At 34.9% G+C, this 19,626-nt stretch overlaps 3 protein-coding genes across 4 annotated transcripts; 2 read left to right on the top strand and 1 right to left on the bottom strand.

Annotated features, from left to right (window-relative positions):
• The first annotated feature begins 1,176 nt into the window (after positions 1-1,176).
• On the top strand, positions 1,177-4,003 carry LOC149392739 (large ribosomal subunit protein eL19y). Its single transcript, XM_089617145.1, has 5 exons — positions 1,177-1,369; positions 1,651-1,773; positions 2,489-2,802; positions 3,544-3,602; positions 3,691-4,003. Exons 1-5 carry the CDS (start codon positions 1,258-1,260, stop codon positions 3,716-3,718), a joined length of 636 nt encoding a protein of 211 aa, XP_089473271.1. The 5' UTR covers positions 1,177-1,257; the 3' UTR covers positions 3,719-4,003.
• An 879-nt stretch (positions 4,004-4,882) lies between these two features.
• On the top strand, positions 4,883-13,661 carry PLDP1 (phospholipase D P1). 2 transcript variants are annotated; one of them, XM_089616863.1, is made up of 20 exons: positions 4,883-5,263; positions 5,804-5,905; positions 6,059-6,174; positions 6,281-6,422; positions 6,747-6,926; positions 7,224-7,397; positions 8,166-8,408; positions 8,528-8,644; positions 8,800-8,939; positions 9,052-9,201; positions 9,473-9,629; positions 9,707-10,195; positions 11,020-11,130; positions 11,227-11,373; positions 11,452-11,649; positions 11,784-11,885; positions 11,971-12,102; positions 12,211-12,276; positions 12,478-12,539; positions 13,112-13,661. In XM_089616863.1, exons 1-20 carry the CDS (start codon positions 5,027-5,029, stop codon positions 13,359-13,361), a joined length of 3,315 nt encoding a protein of 1,104 aa, XP_089472989.1. In that variant the 5' UTR covers positions 4,883-5,026; the 3' UTR covers positions 13,362-13,661. The 2 variants fall into 2 exon arrangements, with proteins under 2 accessions (XP_089472989.1, XP_089472990.1); XM_089616864.1 differs by lacking the exons at positions 4,883-5,263; positions 5,804-5,905 and having other exon boundaries at positions 6,078-6,174; positions 6,250-6,422.
• Positions 13,662-14,731: 1,070 nt separating this feature from the next.
• Positions 14,732-19,305, bottom strand: LOC149392737 (uncharacterized). The gene is made up of 8 exons (XM_089616389.1): positions 18,907-19,305; positions 18,687-18,817; positions 18,118-18,195; positions 17,973-18,017; positions 17,836-17,880; positions 17,674-17,725; positions 17,479-17,575; positions 14,732-15,158 (listed from the first exon to the last, which is right to left on the bottom strand). Exons 1-8 carry the CDS (start codon positions 19,220-19,222, stop codon positions 14,993-14,995), a joined length of 930 nt encoding a protein of 309 aa, XP_089472515.1. The 5' UTR covers positions 19,223-19,305; the 3' UTR covers positions 14,732-14,992.
• Positions 19,306-19,626: the final 321 nt, after the last annotated feature.

Here is a 19,626-nt window from a genome sequence, read left to right as displayed (position 1 = left end):
AATTTCGTGATAGATGTATCACAAAATCTTTAATATATAAAAAAATGAAATGTTGTTCAAATATGTTGTCATATGAAACAAATCTTATTAAATTAAATCACAAATCGTTCAGTCATTCATTGAAAAATGAGAAAATTTATTTGCCTTCCCCCTCTCTCGGAATTTCCCCGATTGCTCGCTCACTCTCCCATAATCACTTGAGCGATATTTTTTTCCCTTCTTAATTGCGTGAAAATGTGTCAAAATAGAAGGAGTTAAATGGCTATATGTGATTCTAAGTGGCGTAAAAGAGATATGATAAGACCTAAGAAAATTGCTACTAAATCCCTCTTTCTCAATTTTCTTTTCATAATTGCCACCAAAGTAATTTCTATTTTGTTTCAAATTGGTCCACTGATTCGTAAAACTCAATATATCATCCATAATTAAATTAATCAATTTAGAAAATAAACCGGGAAATTTGCTCGTTGATTATAATTTATTTGGAATATATTCGAGGCATTTCATAATTTATTTCCACTCTCGAGACTTTCATTAGTACTCAAGGATTCACCGAAATCTCATTTAAAAAATTAAAATCATTCGAGTCCAACTCGAAATTTTACAAAATCCATTCCGAAATCTTAAATCGACCTTAAAATTTATTCTCTAAATTCATGATCATTTATTGTCTCATGGACGGACCTATTTGCAACAAGCACTCGATTAAAAAAAACAACTCTTGCATTGATTACAAGATGAGAAATGACCTCAACTTGTAGTAACTTTGATACTTTTGACCAAAATAAGGCAAATTATGTTTTTGGACACTTCTACTAGTTACTGTAGATTTATATATCTACAATTATTGTTATTTGTAGACTTATAAACCTACAATTTATGATAACTGTATACTTTCATATCTACGGTTACTAATAGAAGTGTCAAAAAATATTGTTTCCATTTCCCTTACAAGATTCACAAGACAAAAAATCTTACTTTACATTTGCCCTATTTATTTTCTCTTCTTCTTAATATATCCACCTTAGTGGACATTACTTCACTGCTTTGGGTCTGAGAGCCCAAAAGCCCAATGACATAGCTGGCACGAGCTCATAAGCCCACTAAACACACGTTACTAACTCGGACCGAACTCACTCACTGAGCAAACTCGGTCTCAACCCAAAATAAAACCCTAGCTTATAAAGCTTTTTTGTGGTCTCCGTTTGTTTGCCCTAGACTGGAGCGAAAGGGAGGAGAGAGAAACCTGAAGCAACAATGGTGTCGCTCAAGCTACAGAAGCGTCTCGCCGCGAGCGTGCTCAAGTGCGGGAAAGGGAAGGTATGGCTCGACCCGAACGAGGTCAGCGAAATCTCCATGGCCAACTCCAGTAAGTTTCTCTCTCCTCCTCTCTTCTCGAATCCTATTGAACTCGTCGCATCTCCGTGAAATTTAGGGTTTGCTCATTCGCTTATCCGCGGTGGAAGAGTTCCGATTCTGTGCTGTTGATTCGAATTCCATAAACACTCTGAAATTAAGCTGAAACTTTTGTGAAATCATTAGAATTCAAGCCTATTGAACTCAATCTCTCAGCTTATGATCTGTTTTTTGTGATATATTTGATTGTTTAGAGAGCTTATTACATGGATTGTGGAATCATTTTATGAACAGGGCAAAATGTGAGGAAGTTGGTTAAGGATGGTTTCATCATTAGGAAGCCAACCAAGATCCACTCTCGCTCTCGTGCCCGGAGGATGAAAGTGGCCAAGAGGAAGGGTCGTCACTCTGGCTACGGTACATTTCTTATTTATTTAATATAATTTTAAGGTTTTTTTTTTGGCTAAAATAAGTTAATGATTTTGGTCCTCAACTAGAAAATGTATTTTGTTTTCGCAGAAATTCATCTCCGAATAAACTTGAGTCGTGTTTACAAAGCTATAATAAATTATTTTAAATTTGACAAAGTGGCATTGAAATAAAATAATTCCTTGTAAATTTAAGACTGTTTGAATTTAATTTAGTGTTTTTAGTTGTCAATATGCGATAGAATGAATAAGATACATATATATTTGTAAACATGTTTTTAAGTTTCACATTTTTTTTTTCCTCGGAAAGGACCAAAAATGATACAATGGTACCAAAATGCCACAACCATGAAAGTTCCAAGCCGTAATTTGATTACGTTAATCGAATTTACAAAGCTATAATAAATCATTTTAAATTTGACAAAGTGGCATTGAAATAAAGTAATTCCTTGAAAATTTACGGTTGTTTGAATTTAATTTAGGTTTTTTAGTGTCAATATACGATAGAATGAATAAGATACATATATATTTGTAAACATGTTTTCAAGTTTCACATTTTTTTTCCTTGGAAAGGACCTAAAATGATGCAATGGCACCGAAATGCCACAATCGTGAAAGTTCCAAGCTGAATTTTAATTACGTTAGTCTAATTGCATCTATGCTTGTATCTCTCTCTAAGACTAAAACTATGTGTGTTTTAAAAGGTAAGCGTAAGGGAACCAGAGAGGCGAGGCTTCCGACAAAGATCCTTTGGATGCGTAGAATGCGTGTTCTGAGGCGTCTTCTTCGCAAGTACCGAGAGGCCAAGAAGATTGATCGCCACATGTACCACGATATGTACATGAAGGTGAAGGGTAACGTGTTCAAGAACAAGAGGGTCTTGATGGAGAGCATCCACAAGTCCAAGGCCGAGAAGGCCAGAGAGAAGACTCTCTCTGACCAGTTCGAGGCCAAGCGTGCCAAGAACAAGGCTAGCCGTGAGAGAAAGCACGCCAGGAGAGAGGAACGGTTTGCTCAGGTAAATTTTTGTTGCGTGTGTTGTTATTCACTTGTGAAGTGGGGTTATGTTTATTTTTTTTAATCCGTGATTAGTTTTATATAAGTTTCCTTGGTTTTGTAGCTCGCTTGTGATGTGGGTATTAGTAGTTAAGCTCATTGGTTAGTTATCTTTTAAAGATAAATAGGGTTTTCGGAAATTTGCAGCAGATGCTTTTCACTTTTAAAGCAGGTTAGGATCATATCATTTGTGAAGTGGGGTTATGTTTTTTTTTTTTAATCTGTGTTTAGTTTGATATAAGTTCCTTGGTTTTATAGCTGTTGTTATCAGCTTGTGAAGTGGGTATTAATAGTTAAGCTAATTGGTAGGGTTTTCGGAACTTTGCAGCAAATGCTTCTCACTTTTAAAGCAGGTTACGATGTTTTGTGAAGTGGGGTTATATTCGTTGATCTGTGATTAGTTTTATTTATTTATTCTATAATCCTTGGTTGTTTCTTTAGCAAATATTATTTGCTTGTGAGGTGGGTAATGATGTTAAGTGAAGTGGGTTATGTTGTTTCTTCTGTGCTAATTTTCTTTCACGTAGTATACAAGTTTGTTAGTTGATGATCTTCCCAAGAATTTAATACTTGGAAGAACATTTTTAACTGTTGACTTGAGGGTTTTCATCAACGTTCTATTAAGTTTAAGAATATGTTTCTCTCTAAAATTACATATACACATATATTTATTTGTTTCTGATTCATGGTCTGAAAATGATAGGGACCCGGAGTAAAAGCCGCTCCTGCTGCCCCAGAAGAAGCCGCCCCAGTTGTTGCCGAGTAAGTCTCGAATATCCATTTCATTTTCATGGTTTCAACTTTGATTGAATCTGACCGAGATTTCCTATTTTTTTTTTGTTATTTTCAGGGTAGCCCCCAAGAAAGCCAAGAAGTGAACAAGGTAGACATTTCCGAGCCGAGCATTGAAGAACGTAAAAGCCGTACATGTTAAAACGCTCTGCAAATTTTTTGTTTTGTTTTTGGTTCATCATGTAGAAGTTGATTTGGTTTTTTTTTTATGTTTCTGTTAAATGACCCTAGATTTTTCGCTATAAAACATATTGAACTCAGCAAGTTCAGTAATTTTGTTTTCGTTATATAACTTATGTGTTTTTGAGAAAGATTGGATTCTTAATTTGTTTAATGAAACGAGCATAGTATCTCCTCTGTGTCTATCTTTATATTTTGTGCTTCAGAATTAGTAAATGGTTCTGTACAAATATTGTCATTGGTTCGTCAAGTATACCGTTGTACATTGCGTATATAATGATTTTTCCAACTTTACCTTTTTTAAGGTCGTTGAGACTTGGGTGGTGAAGATTGTGTTCACCATTTTCACGTGTATCTTAGGTTATGCTTTATCACTGTGATGCCCAATAAGAAAAGTCTCCGTTAAGTGCTAATTAAATACGAGAAACGTGGAAACGTGGAAGTATCAGAGATTAAGTTTGGAAGAGTGATTTGCGAATTATTTACTTCTACAATAATTTAGTCTATTACAGTTTCAAAATTACGAATGACGAAGTCACATAAATCTCCCATTGCATTTTAGCCAATATAAAAAGAGTGATAATTAGTCAATTTGATGATGTGATAATGAGTGATTAATTTATAATTATTTAACGGCTAAAATTTAGTTTTACTGTTTTAAAAAGACTATACAATATATCGTTTATTTTATAAATAAAATATTTATTAGACTTATTGTATTATTTTCTTTTGCAGAGTTAGGAATTTAGTCACTATAGATTCTTACATTAACATTCTAATCTAAAAATCTAATTATTGAAAAAAATGGTTAAAAGTAAAATAAGGCGTATGTGTTATATTATATGAGATAAGTCGAGTCATTTTTTAAGCTATTTAGGTGAAAAAACATTACTTAGAAGCATTTCTAATCAAATTTAGCTTAGTATAGTAGTATCGTACAGTTTGCAACACTTCCACGTTTTGATTGCAACACTTCCACGTTTTTGACCTCTCTTTCTTATTATTTATTTTATTTTCGTTTAATTTTTAATTCAGTGTCGTAATAAAGCCAAAGAAACAGATTTTCTCTCTCCCTCTCTCTCTCTCGCTCTTCCTTTCAAATTTCACGATTAGAGAAGCCATCGCTTATCAAAACTCCTTCTCTCTCTATCGCCAATTGCTTGGATTCGAAATTATCCGAAGAGAGAAGAGAATTGGCGGCGATCGGAGAGATAATGGAGTCGGAGCAATTGATCGGCCCGGCCGGGACCGGTGGTTCTTCCTCTTCTTCTCGGTACTTTCAGATGGAATCGGAGCCGGCGGTCTCTTCGTTCTCCTTCGCGGTCCGTCCAGAACCGGCGAGGATCTTCGACGAGCTTCCGAAGGCTAAGATCGTCCAAGTCTCACGCCCCGACGCCGGCGATATCAGTCCTATGCTTCTCTCTTACACGATCGAGTTCCAATACAAGCAGGTTCGGATCGATCGATCTTCGTTCTTTTATCGTTATTAATCAGGCTGTGTTGTATTCTCGAGCGTCTGTGTCTGTTGGCCTATATCTGTAGTGTATGATCTCAATTTTCGCTACAATAATTTAGTAATTATTTACTCAAATTTCAATTGCTTAGTATTTTGATTTTGACGTCTCTGGTTGGTTTGCCGAGAAAACGAAGGAAATTGGATAATGTAAATGATAATGATAATGTCAATGTGTGGAAGGTGTTTTTGGTTGCCGAAAAATTTGGAAAGTGGTTACTGGAATTTGGTACTTAAACTGAGACATTTATAGAATATATTCTGTGCGATCAATGTTTCAATTGCTATATATCAAGCTAAAATGAACTAGTTATCATTCATTTACCCTGCTCGCTGTCAGAGCTTCATAGTTTTAGATTTAGAATATGTAATTTTTTTCTTCTTCTTTTCTGTATAATGACTGACATGATTGTAACTCTTTGATCACCTTCCGGTTCTAAATTGTGATTATTCTGATTCTGTATTTTCTGGTGACTAGTTTAAGTGGCGATTGTTGAAGAAAGCTGCACATGTATTTTACTTGCATTTTGCACTGAAGAAACGTGTGTTTATCGAAGAGATTCACGAGAAACAAGAACAGGTGTGTATTTCCACATTTGATCCAAACTTATCTAAAAGCTAGCTTGTAACGATGAAAGTTACATTTTGTCTACAATGTACTATGGCTATTTTCTTTATTCAGTTATGAAGGCTTGGATATTGATCTAGTTGTTATTGGAACATTTTATCGAAGGTTAAAGAATGGCTTCAAAATCTAGGAATAGGAGATCACACAGCAGTGGTACAAGACGACGATGATGCTGATGATGAAACTGTTCCTCTGCATCCCGTTGAAAGTGTCAAGAACAGGTGACAATGCCTTTAGCATTATGAGTTTTCAGTTGACCAAGAGTTTATCAATCTTATCCTGGAATTTTGTTGTAGCTGTGAATTAATAGGCCGGTTTCTTGTTCAGAGATGTTCCATCAAGTGCTGCTCTGCCGATTATCCGGCCAGGATTGGGAAGGCAGGAATCCATGTCTGACAGAGCAAAGATTGCAATGCAAGGGTATCTGAATCACTTTCTTGGAAACATGGACATCGTTAATTCTAGAGAGGTGTGCTTGTTTGTTAATTCATTCTCTGAAGTAGGATTGTAATCATTTTGGAAGCACTAAATCCCGCAGACTTAGTACTAAATATTGCTTTCCTATGGTAAAGTTTGTGTGGAAAAGTTTCAGGTCAAAATGAATTACAACACACACTTAGACATACTGAAATACTCGAGCTTTTGCAGATTTTAGTTTCTTACGTACCTGATTGTGGGATACCTTACAGTCTGTTGAACTACATTGTGCTAAACTTTTTAAGTAAAAAGTACACCTGGTTCAATGTAGTTATTTCTTGTACACACACTCATCATAAACTATTATGCTCTGCAGGTGTGCAGATTCTTGGAGGTCTCTAAATTATCGTTTTCTCCTGAATATGGTCCTAAGCTAAAAGAAGACTTTGTAATGGTTAAGCATCTACCAAATATTCCCCGCCACGAGGATTCTAGGAAATGTTGTGCTGCTAGTGCATGCCATTGGCTCAGTTGTTGCAATGACAATTGGCAAAAGGTATTCCTTTAAATGAGAGTTACATAATCCCTTTGTTCCGTTTTTTTTTTTTTTTTTTTTTACATCTTAGATGTACTCAAGTCTGGTTCAATTACAAAAAAAAGTTGGATATGCAGATTCTACTCAATAAACTAACTTGTGTAATTGTTTTGCTTCCGCTGTTGATCTTTTATTTTGTCTGAATTAGGTGAAGTATGAAGAAGGAAAAAACAGATACATTTAACATTGATAGGTTACTTTATTGCATTTTTCAAAAATATTTTACTGTCTTGACATTGTACTATATATTTTATGCAGGTCTGGGCTGTATTAAAACCCGGCTTCTTAGCCTTGCTGGCAGATCCTTTTGACACTCAGCCTCTGGACATTATTGTTTTTGATGTACTACCAGCCTCAGACGGAAATGGAGAGGGTCGAGTATCACTGGCAAAAGAAGTGAAAGAGCGAAACCCCTTGCGCCATGCATTCCAGGTTAGCTCAATCTAGGCGCTCTGTTTAGGTTTGAGTCTCTGTTCAAACTTCAAACTCCCCTCTTTTCTTTTGCGCCATCTACTGTTTTGAAATCCCAAGATTCTTGGGCATAAACATTATGCTAACTTAGTTAGAACAACATAAAGTATATTGGATTGAATCAATGTTCCATATTAAACTACTAAATCAGTACAAAAGTTTCTAGGACCTTGTGGTCAAACTCCATTTAATGTGTATGTACAAAAGCAAACATACAAATCTATTTTGAAGCCGAGGCTGTGGATGTTATATGTTCTTTCAACATTTGATAACTTAAAGAAAGCTTTAATATGGATCATGGCTGATCTTTTTTAAAATGGGTCGTGTAGCTAAATAGTCATTTGAAAGTAATAAATTTGTAAAATAGCAAAGTTTAGTCTGAAATGGTGAAATATCCAATTTTTTAAAAAAATGCTCAAGTACCAGGTGTCATTAAATTTCTTGAACTTTTACCTCCGCCAATAATTTACACTGTACTCAGTGTAATTTTTTTTTATCGCAAAAATTTATAGACATTGTCAAACATCGGCTATTTTACTAAAAATCGAAAATTTGGCTGTTTTGCTAAACACACAAAACTTCCGGTATTATATATTATTTTTTTATTATCTTTCTTTTGAAATTCCGTGTTTTTCTTTTCCTTAGTGCTGGTTTTCTATTTGCTTCTCAACTGGAGTCGTGGTAGATGGAGACATTTTTTTTATAACAAATTGTGATTAATTTTTTAAGGTTACATGTGGAAATCGGGATATTAGATTGAGAGCTAAGAGTAGTGCTAAAGTTAAAGACTGGGTAGCTTCTATTAACGACGCTGGACTTAGGCCTCCTGAGGGGTGGTGTCATCCTCATCGGTTCGGATCCTATGCTCCTCCAAGAGGTTTGACTGAAGATGGTAGTCAGGCTCAGTGGTTTGTAGATGGCCAGGCTGCGTTTGAAGCTATTGCTAGTTCTATTGAGGACGCAAAATCAGAGGTCTGTTTTTTTATTTTATATTTTATTTTTTATTCTTCTTCCAGCATGAGACGTATTTAATTGAATTATTTTAGCAATATAAACACTATGGTTCTCTGACAACTGAAAATCTCATGCAGATATTTATTTGTGGTTGGTGGTTATGCCCAGAATTATATTTACGCCGTCCTTTCAGTTCTCATGCTTCCGCTAGGCTTGATGCATTGCTTGAAGCAAAGGCTAAGCAAGGGGTTCAGGTATTCCTAAGCGTTTTTCTCTCTGAATGTGATGTTAATTCTATCACCATACTGACTGTTTTGGTCAAGCTACAGTTTGAAGATCGTAGTTTTGTATTGGTATCTGTGCTGGCTTGTTTTGTTCTTTGCTCACAAACCTAAGTACTTTACTGCAGATTTACATTCTTCTCTACAAAGAGGTTGCCCTTGCATTGAAGATAAATAGTGTTTATAGCAAGAAAAGGTTGCTTAGTATCCATGAGAATGTGCGGGTACTACGTTACCCAGACCACTTTTCGACTGGTGTCTATTTATGGTACGCAGGTCATCTTGCAAATTTCTTTTGGAGTTTTCAGGCATATTGATATTTTCTCTTATATTCATTGGATTATCTACAGTTTCTAATATGAACAATGGATTTAATATAGGTCCCACCATGAAAAACTTGTCATTGTTGATTACCAGATTTGCTTTATCGGGGGACTTGATTTATGCTTTGGCCGTTATGATACAGCTGAGCACAAAGTGGGTGATTTCCCTCCTCTGATATGGCCTGGAAAGGACTATTATAACCCAAGGTGAGAAGATTATAATTATTATTATTATTATTTCTTCTGGATGGATGTGATCCTTTTGAATTTGGTGGGAACTTTCGTACAAGATATATTTGAGAACTTTTAGATGGTCTTTGATTCGTTTGAACTTACCTAGTCATGAGAAGCTTAAAGTTTATTTTCAATGAGAGCTGCTCTATGCTTTGATTTCTGAATTCCTGCTATGGAAAGTAGAGGGGTCTGGTATTTTTTTTTCTACTGATGTTTGATTCCCCATGTTTGCAACATTTTTTAGGGAATCAGAGCCAAATTCTTGGGAAGACACAATGAAAGATGAGTTGGATCGTGAAAAATATCCGCGTATGCCTTGGCACGATGTCCATTGTGCACTATGGGGACCTCCTTGTCGAGACATTGCTAGGCACTTTGTTCAGCGCTGGAACTATGCAAAGGTAAGGTGTATATTAGAGTTTGCATAGTATAAATAAGGAATCGAATTTAATAGAACTTGTGTATTTTTATTTTTCAGAGAAATAAAGCCCCGTATGAACAAACAATTCCGTTACTGATGCCTCAGCATCACATGGTCATCCCTCATTACATGGGAAGAAGCCCAGAGATGGATATTGATGCAGCGAATGTTAACGGCAAGGGACTCAAAAGACAAGATTCTTTCTCTTCCAGATCACTGGGCCAAGATATTCCCTTGCTCTTGCCTCAGGAAGCCGATGGTAAAAGCACTCCAAACGGGGAAGTAAAATTAAATGGGTCAAACGCTGCTCCTAACGGAATCAATTTCTCGTTCCGGAAGTCGAGGTTGGAATCGGAGACGCCGATGAGGGACTTTGCTGAAACCTTTGATACGGTCGATAATGGAAATTTGGGTTCGGAGAAGGTGAAGCAACATGGCCTGAAACGCCCGGATCCCGAGTGGTGGGAGACACAAGAGCGTGGAAACCAGGGTGGTCTTGCAGATGAATCCGGACAAGTTGGTCCTCGCACTTCATGCCGATGCCAGGTGGATTTTTACTATCACTTGAGTTTTTTTTTTCCTATAAATATTTGGGTCCAACGGTTATATAGCCCAATAGAACTTAAACTTTTGCAAAATAGCCATAGTTTGTCAACTATAAGCAAACTGGCCCAAGTAAGATCAATCTAGGTTGGATTAAATTTAATCCCAATGAACTACAAAGACAGAATGTAAGCTTTATGAAGGCTGAATTAAAATTAATCGAGGCAGGATTAAATTTAATGAAAACATGTACTCTCAATTGGCTATTTTGCTATACCTAATGAAACTATGGTTATTTTGCAAAAGTCATATAGTTTGAATTGACTACTTCATACCATTTTTCCTAAATATTATTGGACAAAAATTTTCACCTCAATGAGTATCGCCGTGCCAAATCTACCGTTAGTTTACCATTGCAACAATTTCGAGACCTCCGTTGCCCTATAGCCTTGACTCTCAAGGAATCCAGCAACTTTTTAATAAAAATAATTGTGTTTTTTTTATTCTACTGCTTTTCTTTAGGGAAACTTCGTAAAATAGACCTTCTAAGGGGTTTAACTCATGAATAGCCTCAGTAGTTAAACTTTATCCTAACTAGACATTTGAATCTAAAATAGACAAAAATACCCTTCCTACAACAATAAAAAAAAACAGTGTCATTCAAGGGCAAAATAGTCTAAATAAGTCTAGATCAAATAAATTTTAACTAGTGAGCCTCTTCATGAATTAAGATCAGTTAGAAGGTGTGGTTTATGAAATTTTCATTTCTTTATCAAATTGTACAAGCTTTGAATTCCTCAGCATCGAGTGTTGATTTTGATTTTCAGGTTATAAGAAGTGTAAGTCAATGGTCTGCTGGAACCAGTCAAACCGAAGAGAGCATTCATAATGCTTATTGCTCTCTCATTGAGAAAGCAGAACACTTTATCTACATAGAGGTACATGTAATGGTTTAGATCGTTTACTTATTTATTTAATTTGAAATAAAAAAAAACATCGCTGACACCACATAAAATCTGTCCCATTTCTCCCAGAATCAATTTTTCATATCAGGTCTTTCAGCTGATGAGATCATACGCAATCGTGTCTTAGAAGCGTTATTCCGGCGTATATTGCGAGCATATTACGATCAGAAGTGTTTCAGGGTTATTGTTGTCATACCACTTCTACCCGGATTCCAGGTTCACATTTTCCCAAGATAATATATATACACATACATATACATATACATCAAATATTTATTTACATTCATGTCACAGGGGGGCTTGGACGATGCCGGGGCAGCTTCGGTGAGAGCAATATTGCATTGGCAATATCGAACCATATGTAGAGGAAATAACTCAATACTGCATAATCTTTTTGAACTGCTTGGTCCCAAAACACACGAATATATATCTTTCTACGGTCTTAGAGCTTATGGTAATCTTTTTGCGGGTGGTCCTTTAGCAACAAGTCAGGTACTATTTTTTTTTATTGGCCAACTTTAATGTATGCAAATGCAATTTGCGCGTTTAAAATTTAATCGAGCATTTATATATATATATATATATATATATATATATATATATATATATATATATTCCTTATGCAGGTGTATGTACATAGCAAAATCATGATTGTTGATGATTGTACGACTATCATAGGATCGGCTAACATTAACGATCGAAGTTTGCTTGGCTCGAGAGACTCGGAGGTATTAAGTCTTGGAATAACTGTCGGAAAAAAGTTTTGCTTAGGTAACTTAACGAGACACGTACATTGTTATAATATTTCCTCAGATCGGAGTTCTTATTGAAGATAGAGAAATGGTCGACTCGTACATGGGAGGAAAACCGTGGAAAGCCGGGAAGTTTTCTTCGAGCCTTCGCTTGTCGTTGTGGTCCGAGCACCTTGGTCTTCGTGCCGGAGAGGTCTGTTTATTTTTACGTAAAAAAACTTCCCTCTTTTCACGAGTAAAAAAAGAAATGGACATTTTTGTTTGTAATATCAGCTATTTTTTTTTTCCCTTTCTTTCTCAGATGAGCCAAATCATCGATCCGGTCGCCCATTCAACGTACAGGGATATATGGATGGCAACTGCAAAGGTATGTAATATTTTTTTAAACATTATGCTTTCAATTCTGTTGAATGGACAATCCGTGGAAAACTTGAGTTTGATGAGAGAACTAACTAGAGGTCGATGAGTTTTTGCATAAAGCTCGTGTAAATTTTATTTTTATCTCTTACAATTTTGAGTTACAAAAATTAATTTATTCTGGATCATAAATTTGTACTGTTTGTTGCAGACAAATACTGCGATCTACCAAGATGTTTTCTCTTGCATACCCAACGACTTTATGCACTCGAGGTATGTCTACATGATCACTTTCCATTTAAAATTTCTAATTCAATTTTCCAATCTATCAAATCTAGTTGATAAAAGTTAGAAATAACAAGATGGCTGATCTAAGACATGGTAGTCAAAGTAATAAAATACTGCTCTGCCGTATAGCTTTTAAATTGTGGAAATTGACGAGCGAGTTTCCATTTGGACGTGATATCATCATAATATTCTGAACTAACTAGAGCTTTTTCGAAATCAAAGTTTGCGAGAGTTTGGGAATCAAAGATAAATAATCACGTTAGAATCGAAACCAATAATCTGATGAAGTTGTTCGTGTAAATTGAACTTTATCATGCCAAAATATAATGCGAATAAAATTATTTTAATCATAAAAGTACGCCTACTAAACTAACTAAAGGAGAATAATGAAACTGTATTGTTTTCTCATCTTCATCCAAATGTACAGATTTACAGCTAAAATCACAAATATTTTAGTTAACAATGATAACAAAAGACCAGTTGTGCACTACAACATGTTGATCCAAACAGGGAAAATGTGCAATAACAATGGTTAAAACAAAAATGCGTTTTGGCAGAGTGGGATTTAGGCAAAGCATATCTTCGTGGCGGGAAAAGTTTGGGCACACGACAATTGATTTGGGGATTGCTCCGGCGAAGCTCGACACATTCCGAAACGGGGACGCCAAGGAGGCCGACCCTTCGGAGAGATTGGAGTGTGTTCGGGGACACCTCGTCTCGTTCCCTCTCGATTTCATGTGCAAAGAAGACTTGAGGCCGGTTTTCAACGAGAGTGAGTACTACGCTTCTCCTCAAGTTTTTCATTGAAGACAGAGAAGCCTTGTTTTGTTACCCCACATCATATTTATGTATTCTTCTTTCAATTTATTTATGCTTTAAGGAAAGAAAAAAAAAGATAATCAACTAATACATGATGGAAAATAAAATAAAAAGGCAATTTAGAAAGAACAATAATTGTAGTTTTACACTTAATTGTTTTGCCTAAAATTATGATTTGTATCTAGAAAAATGCCAGCAAAGGGATACCATTGAAATTTAGAGTTTATGCAAATGTACGGCTTGTGAATACTAGAACTTTACGAGTCTCACTTTAGTTATTTGCTTTTACTTTTTTTTCACATCATTCGTGTAATTAGATTTTAAAAGATATATAATACTACGATTCTAAGAAAGAACGCCAGTTTAGGAAAGTACAATTATCAATATTTTTTATTGAAATAAATCTAATTCGGTTCAGAAATTTATTAAAATTTGAAAAATGGCTATTTTTTTAATAAAAAATAACAATTTATAACGCTTCAAGGAACTAAAAGTTGCTGCTGAAATCACTAAATTATATCCGTTAAAAAAAAAAAAAAAAATCATAAAACCAGTTCGATGGTGTGGCCGAATGTAAAGAGTTCTCTATATATCTTTACGGCCTCATTCTACGATTTTGGCAAAGTTGATGACAATGAGAAGTTTATATAATGATTTTGACCATGTTGGCAAAGTTAATATCCATGAGTTGTTTAATATAATTTTGGCCACCTTCAAAGTGAATGATAAAATGTAATTACCATTCATATTTTAAAATGAATGGTAATGGAACTATTAGTACTGTTCATATTTAAAATTTAAGTTTTTTTATATCATGGATTTTACCTTCTTATTGTAAACATATAAATTTGGTTTATAAAACTATAGACTACCGTGGATACTATAACTAAATTTGCCAATAATAGTGTCTTAGCACTGCAGTGAGTTAAAAAAAAAATCTATGATTAATTTTTCACTGAAACACTATGATTGATTTTTGGCTATTTTTATTAACTTAAAGTATCTTAAATACACATATTACACAAAGAAAACACAATTAATTAATCTAAACTCGGAATAATAAAAGACAATTTAAAAATCTAATTGCATGATTTAAAACCTTATCGAAAACCCCTAATTTTCCTAATTACTGACGATAGATAACTAAAATATAGTAATCCGACATATAAATGGGAAGTAAAGCACAATTTTTTTTAGAAACAGTAAACACTTTATATAAACAGAGGCCAAAGTCATATTTACAAAAGAAAAGGAGGGACTCGGAAAAAAGACTCTCAATCACGCCCCACGTAAAAACAACACTGGAAATAAAGCACATACGCCTCCAAGTAAAACTAACTAGTGAAATGATGAAAACAAATTGGATCCAAATACTCTATTTGTAAATAAATAAATCCAACACTCACCACTTATATGAAGATATTCTAAAAAAACATTACACCAGACTAGATCTACTAGCTTCCCTTTTTTTTTTTTCCTTCTCTGTTTGCATCAAATAGACTGGAAAACTAACAAGTACAATTATAAAATTCTTATAATAGAATAAACTAGTACAAGATCCAGAATAGAAGAATATAAGAGGTAATAAATCGATGTATCTCAATTTCAAGTTCCAACTTTCAACCACCATACCTGATTTTGAGTGATTCCGGAGGCTCTTCTTCCATAATGCCCGAACCTGCTGTGGCCAAATATTCGCGGATGCTCGTCTTTCGATCTCCGAGAAAAGTGTGATCTAGAAAGTTGTTATAAGCTGATTCTCCCAAGTTTTTTGCAGCTAACACACTGCATATATATGAACAGAACATAACCAACTTCTGGTATATTAAAATGACGATAAATTTTTGTTCTTTTGAAAGCAGATAGCCTTATGGGCAGGGCCGGCCCGATCTCATCCGGGGCCCTAGGCGAATAAACATTTTGGGCCTTTTGATAACAATAAAAAATTAAATATAAAACAAAAAATTATAATCAAGTTTTTCATTCATCAAAACATAACACACTTAGCACTTTTAGATGTAGCAAAAAAAAAAAGCATAGTCAAATACAAATTCTAATTATTGTAGCCAAATATGCTCACACGCAAAAAGCTAATTCATCAACAACGAAAATCAGAACCCAACTAAGGATAATGAAGCTGTTTCATCTAGCAATATTAGTAATACATAAAAACCAGTACAGATTCCAACAACAAAAAAAACATCCACGAAACCAAATCAAATAACCGAAGTCCAGAGAAACTTAAAACCTAAATCAATTGCAAGCTGTACAAAGCTGCAAGATTCATTACAACCTATTAATAAGAGAGCACTAAAAGAAACCGAAACTAAACTCTCAAACAGCCAGAGAAAACCCAACAATAATTACACAAGATTTCATCTTTACAAGGATTATTATTCAGTCTAGCCTTGATATCAGAGAGCCAAAAAGACCCACAACAAATCTAAGATAAACAGAAAAATTCCCACAAGCACCGATCTCAATCTCACAAAAAAAAATACACACATACACAAAAAAAAAAAAAAAAAAAAAAAAAAAACCCATAACCATCGTCAATAAAAATATGTCAAGAAACAATACAGACGATTATTCATAAAATAAAATACGAAGACGGGTTTCCCATTTATGACTCAAACTCACTTGAGCTACCCCACCTTGTCTCGTCCCAGACCATTTAAATCTCCTAATTTTTTTTTTCATTCTTGGCTGCTCTAATTCAGTGTTCTAATATCCATCAAGTGAGCATTAAAAACTATTTCACAACCAATATCTACAAAGTATGGAGAATTAAAAAAGATGTCTTTAATCCGAGAGAGTCCAACAAGGAAAGACCAGAAATTTCAGTGAGCTATGTTCACCAGATTATAGTCTCCTTTTCGCCAGATTATATACATATGTCTCTAATACTTAACTACTCCAAAGGCCCCGAATTTTTACCAGAATCTAAACATATGCCCCTGGAAATAGTCCCTTAATCAAACAGCCCTATTTTTTTTTTCTTTTACTACCGAAATCTACACACATCAGTAGAAAATATAGCCTCTCGAGTAAAAAAAACCTCCAATCTTTTACCGAATTCTACACATATCAATAGAAAATATATGCCTCCAAAACTATCCATTCTTCGCAGAACTTAAGATTTTTCGTGCCAAACTCAATTAACATAATCAATTATAAAAAATTGATAATGAAAACTAACAGTCGCGCTTTCTTTTCGCCAGAAAGCCCCAAACTTTTACCAGGTTCTAAACATATGCCCCTGGAAATAAAGTCTCATAATCAAACAACCCTAAATTAGAACCATCAGCACATTCTTCGGAAAGCTTTGAGAATTTTAATGGGAGGAGTCGTTCGTATGGGTCGCCGAGGCGGAGGGGAAGCTCTTCGCAGGGGCTCTTCGTTTTGGTCGCGTGATTCGCGTCGTTAGGTTAGGCGGAAGAGGCTTGTTGCCTCGTTCATTTAATAATAAAAAAAAAAAAAAAAAAAAAAAAATTGGGGGCCCTTACAAATTTTGGGGCCCTAGGCTTGGGCCTAGCTCGCCTTAGCCCAAGGCCGGCCCTGCTTATGGGAATAGGTGCATTTAAACAACAAAATCAAGATGAGATCTTATGCCAAGATCAAGAATCGATTGAGTCATGAGAAACCAGAACACGAACATTTACCGTGTCAATTCGTGTTTAACGTAAATTTTTAGGGTCTATTACATATATAGCCTTATTTACAGTTTTGGTTTGCAATTTAGCCAACCTTTAGTAAGTTTTTGGTAAATCGCCATGACCAAATATTTACAATCGTAAATTGATTGAAATGCCTTATCAAAATGTTAGCTATTTACCTAAAATTTACTTAAAACGTATAAAATGTTGGCTATTTACCTAAAATTTACAAAACGTTGGCTAATTAGAAATTTTTTAGTTTTAGTGGGCTAGTTTGCTAATTATTTGAAATATTTATGACTCCTAATGAGCCACTTGGAAAAGAAATTTTGATGGCAAGGTATATAACATGGAAACACCTTTTCATATATAATGTTCTGCTTGAATAAAATGGTAAACCTCGTTGAGGATAAACAGTGACTCTAAAAAAAGTATGCAGTGAGACTCACCAGTGCCGAAGATAAGTACGGCATGGTAAGATATCATCGCGCCAAATCTGATCGATGTTGAATCGCCCGTAGAGCTCAAAATAAACATCCTTGCTTCCTATAAACCAACATAACAAATAAAAAAAAATTGACAGATTGACTTCAATGTTTGTTGTATGACTCGCGAACTTCAGAGACAACTAATTCAGAACACACCTTTGCATCGTATTTGAAAAAATTCTTCATCACTATAACGGGCGCAAAGAACCTGCATTTTGTTAAACACCACCAATAAGAGTAATCCACTACCCAGAAAATCCAATAAAATTAATCAAAATCAACGCATATCCAAAGAAACGGATCTTAATATCAACTTACAGCTGGATTATCAAACAGTTTTCCTTCCAGTGATTCAGGCAGAACCTTCCAAATAGGAAAGTGAGTCCAAATGTTGACCATAAGCATGTTTGGTACTTAAAAAACTAAAATGCTTAGTTGATAATTCAGACACTCACTGCAAGAAATCGAAATTCATGTTCTCTCTCGAGGAACGCTGGAATCTGAGTGTAAATCAAGATAGTGAGTTAATAACAAGCGAAATTAAGTATCAAAATTTTACAAATGGAAACCAAAAAATCAAGAGATATAACAAGTATGTACATCAGATTTTTTTATTTCGAAGACCGTGACAATCAGGCTCTCTCCTTCACAAGGTTCTACACTCAAGCTTGAGAATTCCTGCAACATTGAATAATAAAAAAAAAGCATAACTCAAACCTAAAACCACTAATCCACAAAGCTTCAACTGTAACAAATAAATATAGAAATTGAATCAGGTTATCTCTGATGAATGATACTCATGGGAAACTTAAAATATATAATAACATCGACTTTCTTTTGAAACCAAAAACTTCGGAATCGTATGACTATGAAAATCAATTCTCAGATTTTTTATCTGAAATCGAGATATTATGAGTTTTAAAAGGAAATCAATCATGGACAATAAATTTAAAATCAAAATAACAAGCTCAGAGATTCTTATCTAGTTTAAAGTTCCAAAACTAAAACATAGAAACACAGACAATACAAATAGATATACACGTCTCGTAATCTTAACATTAAGCAAAAATGGAATAAATTAAAAAAGATATGGAATACTAGAACTAGCTTCACATTTCAGCGAAATTTTCATAATCGCATAAATCAAAGAAACAGAAATCGGAATAAACCTTCGTCTCTGGCTTGGCGATTCCACGCTCGAAGAAGATCGGAGCAGCGTGAGCGAAGACTCGACGGAATCCATTCAATCTAGCGACTCTGAAGTTGACGAGATCGGGAAAAGTACTCTTCGCGCTTCTCTCTAGTCGAACAATCGCGTTACGCTTAAATGAAAAAAAAAAAAAACAATCGAACAAACAAATTACGATTATGAAATCGAACGGTACTTACCGGAGAGTAATGAACCAAAGCCGCAGATTGAGATTCGACCTCCGTCGTCGTCGTCGTCGGAGACGAATTTTCCGAAATCAGCCTCGTCGGCGAGTTCGATCGGTGTCGTTCGGAGATCCTTCGTGGACATGACGGTGATCGTAGATCGATCGGATCTCCGGCGACGAGTGAATCGAGGAGTGTTTCGGAGAAGAGTCCGCGATGGATTTCGGAGCTTCGAGAAGGTTTTGATGAGAGGATTAGATAGTGATAAAGAATGAGGAATTGAAAGAGAAGAATATGAAGAAGAAGAAGCGAGAGGTAAAATGGAGTTCATAGAAGAGAGAAGAAGAGAGTGATAAATTGATAATGAGATTTGCTCGCGCCAATAAACTTGAGCTATAAAGAGCTTTTATACAGGGAATTTTACACACATCTTTCTCTGTTTTTTATTGAATAATTAATACTATATATTTTTTTTTATATTACTTATTATAATGTTTTGAAGCACAATCTGTGCCGAATAGGTTTTTTTTTTTTTTTTTTTTTTTTTTTTTTTTTTTTTTTTTTTTTTATGTCCATCCTTACAATCTCTTTATCAACCTTCAATTTGTAATCATCTAGTTATTCATTCTTTGTTCCACTCTTGAGCAATAAACTTGTCAAATATCATGATAATTTAATATTAAAAAAAATTAATTGCAAATGAATTTCAAATTTTTTAATGCCGAATTTTCTAGA

The sequence above is a fragment of the Urtica dioica genome, chromosome 6 (genome assembly GCF_054948205.1).
Source record: "Urtica dioica subsp. dioica isolate 48M chromosome 6, U.dioica_male_clone48M_v1_H2, whole genome shotgun sequence".
NCBI classification, from domain to species: Eukaryota; Viridiplantae; Streptophyta; class Magnoliopsida; order Rosales; family Urticaceae; genus Urtica; species Urtica dioica.
The sequence above is the reverse complement of the archived record's forward strand: the minus strand, read 5'-3'. Positions and strand labels throughout refer to the sequence as shown.

Coding starts and splice junctions, on each gene's coding strand:
- LOC149392737 (XM_089616389.1), bottom strand. CDS start 19,222: ATGAACTCCATTTTACCTCTCGCTTCTTCTTCTTCATATTCTTCTCTT. Junction 18,818..18,906: donor CTTTGGTTCATTACTCTCCG/GTAAGTACCGTT, acceptor TTGTTCGACTAG/AGAGAAGCGCGAAGAGTACT. Junction 17,726..17,835: donor AACTGTTTGATAATCCAGCT/GTAAGTTGATAT, acceptor AACAAAATGCAG/GTTCTTTGCGCCCGTTATAG.
- LOC149392739 (XM_089617145.1), top strand. CDS start 1,258: ATGGTGTCGCTCAAGCTACAGAAGCGTCTCGCCGCGAGCGTGCTCAAG. Junction 1,370..1,650: donor AATCTCCATGGCCAACTCCA/GTAAGTTTCTCT, acceptor TTTTATGAACAG/GGCAAAATGTGAGGAAGTTG. Junction 3,603..3,690: donor GCCGCCCCAGTTGTTGCCGA/GTAAGTCTCGAA, acceptor TGTTATTTTCAG/GGTAGCCCCCAAGAAAGCCA.
- PLDP1 (XM_089616863.1), top strand. CDS start 5,027: ATGGAGTCGGAGCAATTGATCGGCCCGGCCGGGACCGGTGGTTCTTCC. Junction 7,398..8,165: donor CCTTGCGCCATGCATTCCAG/GTTAGCTCAATC, acceptor TAATTTTTTAAG/GTTACATGTGGAAATCGGGA. Junction 9,202..9,472: donor AAGGACTATTATAACCCAAG/GTGAGAAGATTA, acceptor AACATTTTTTAG/GGAATCAGAGCCAAATTCTT.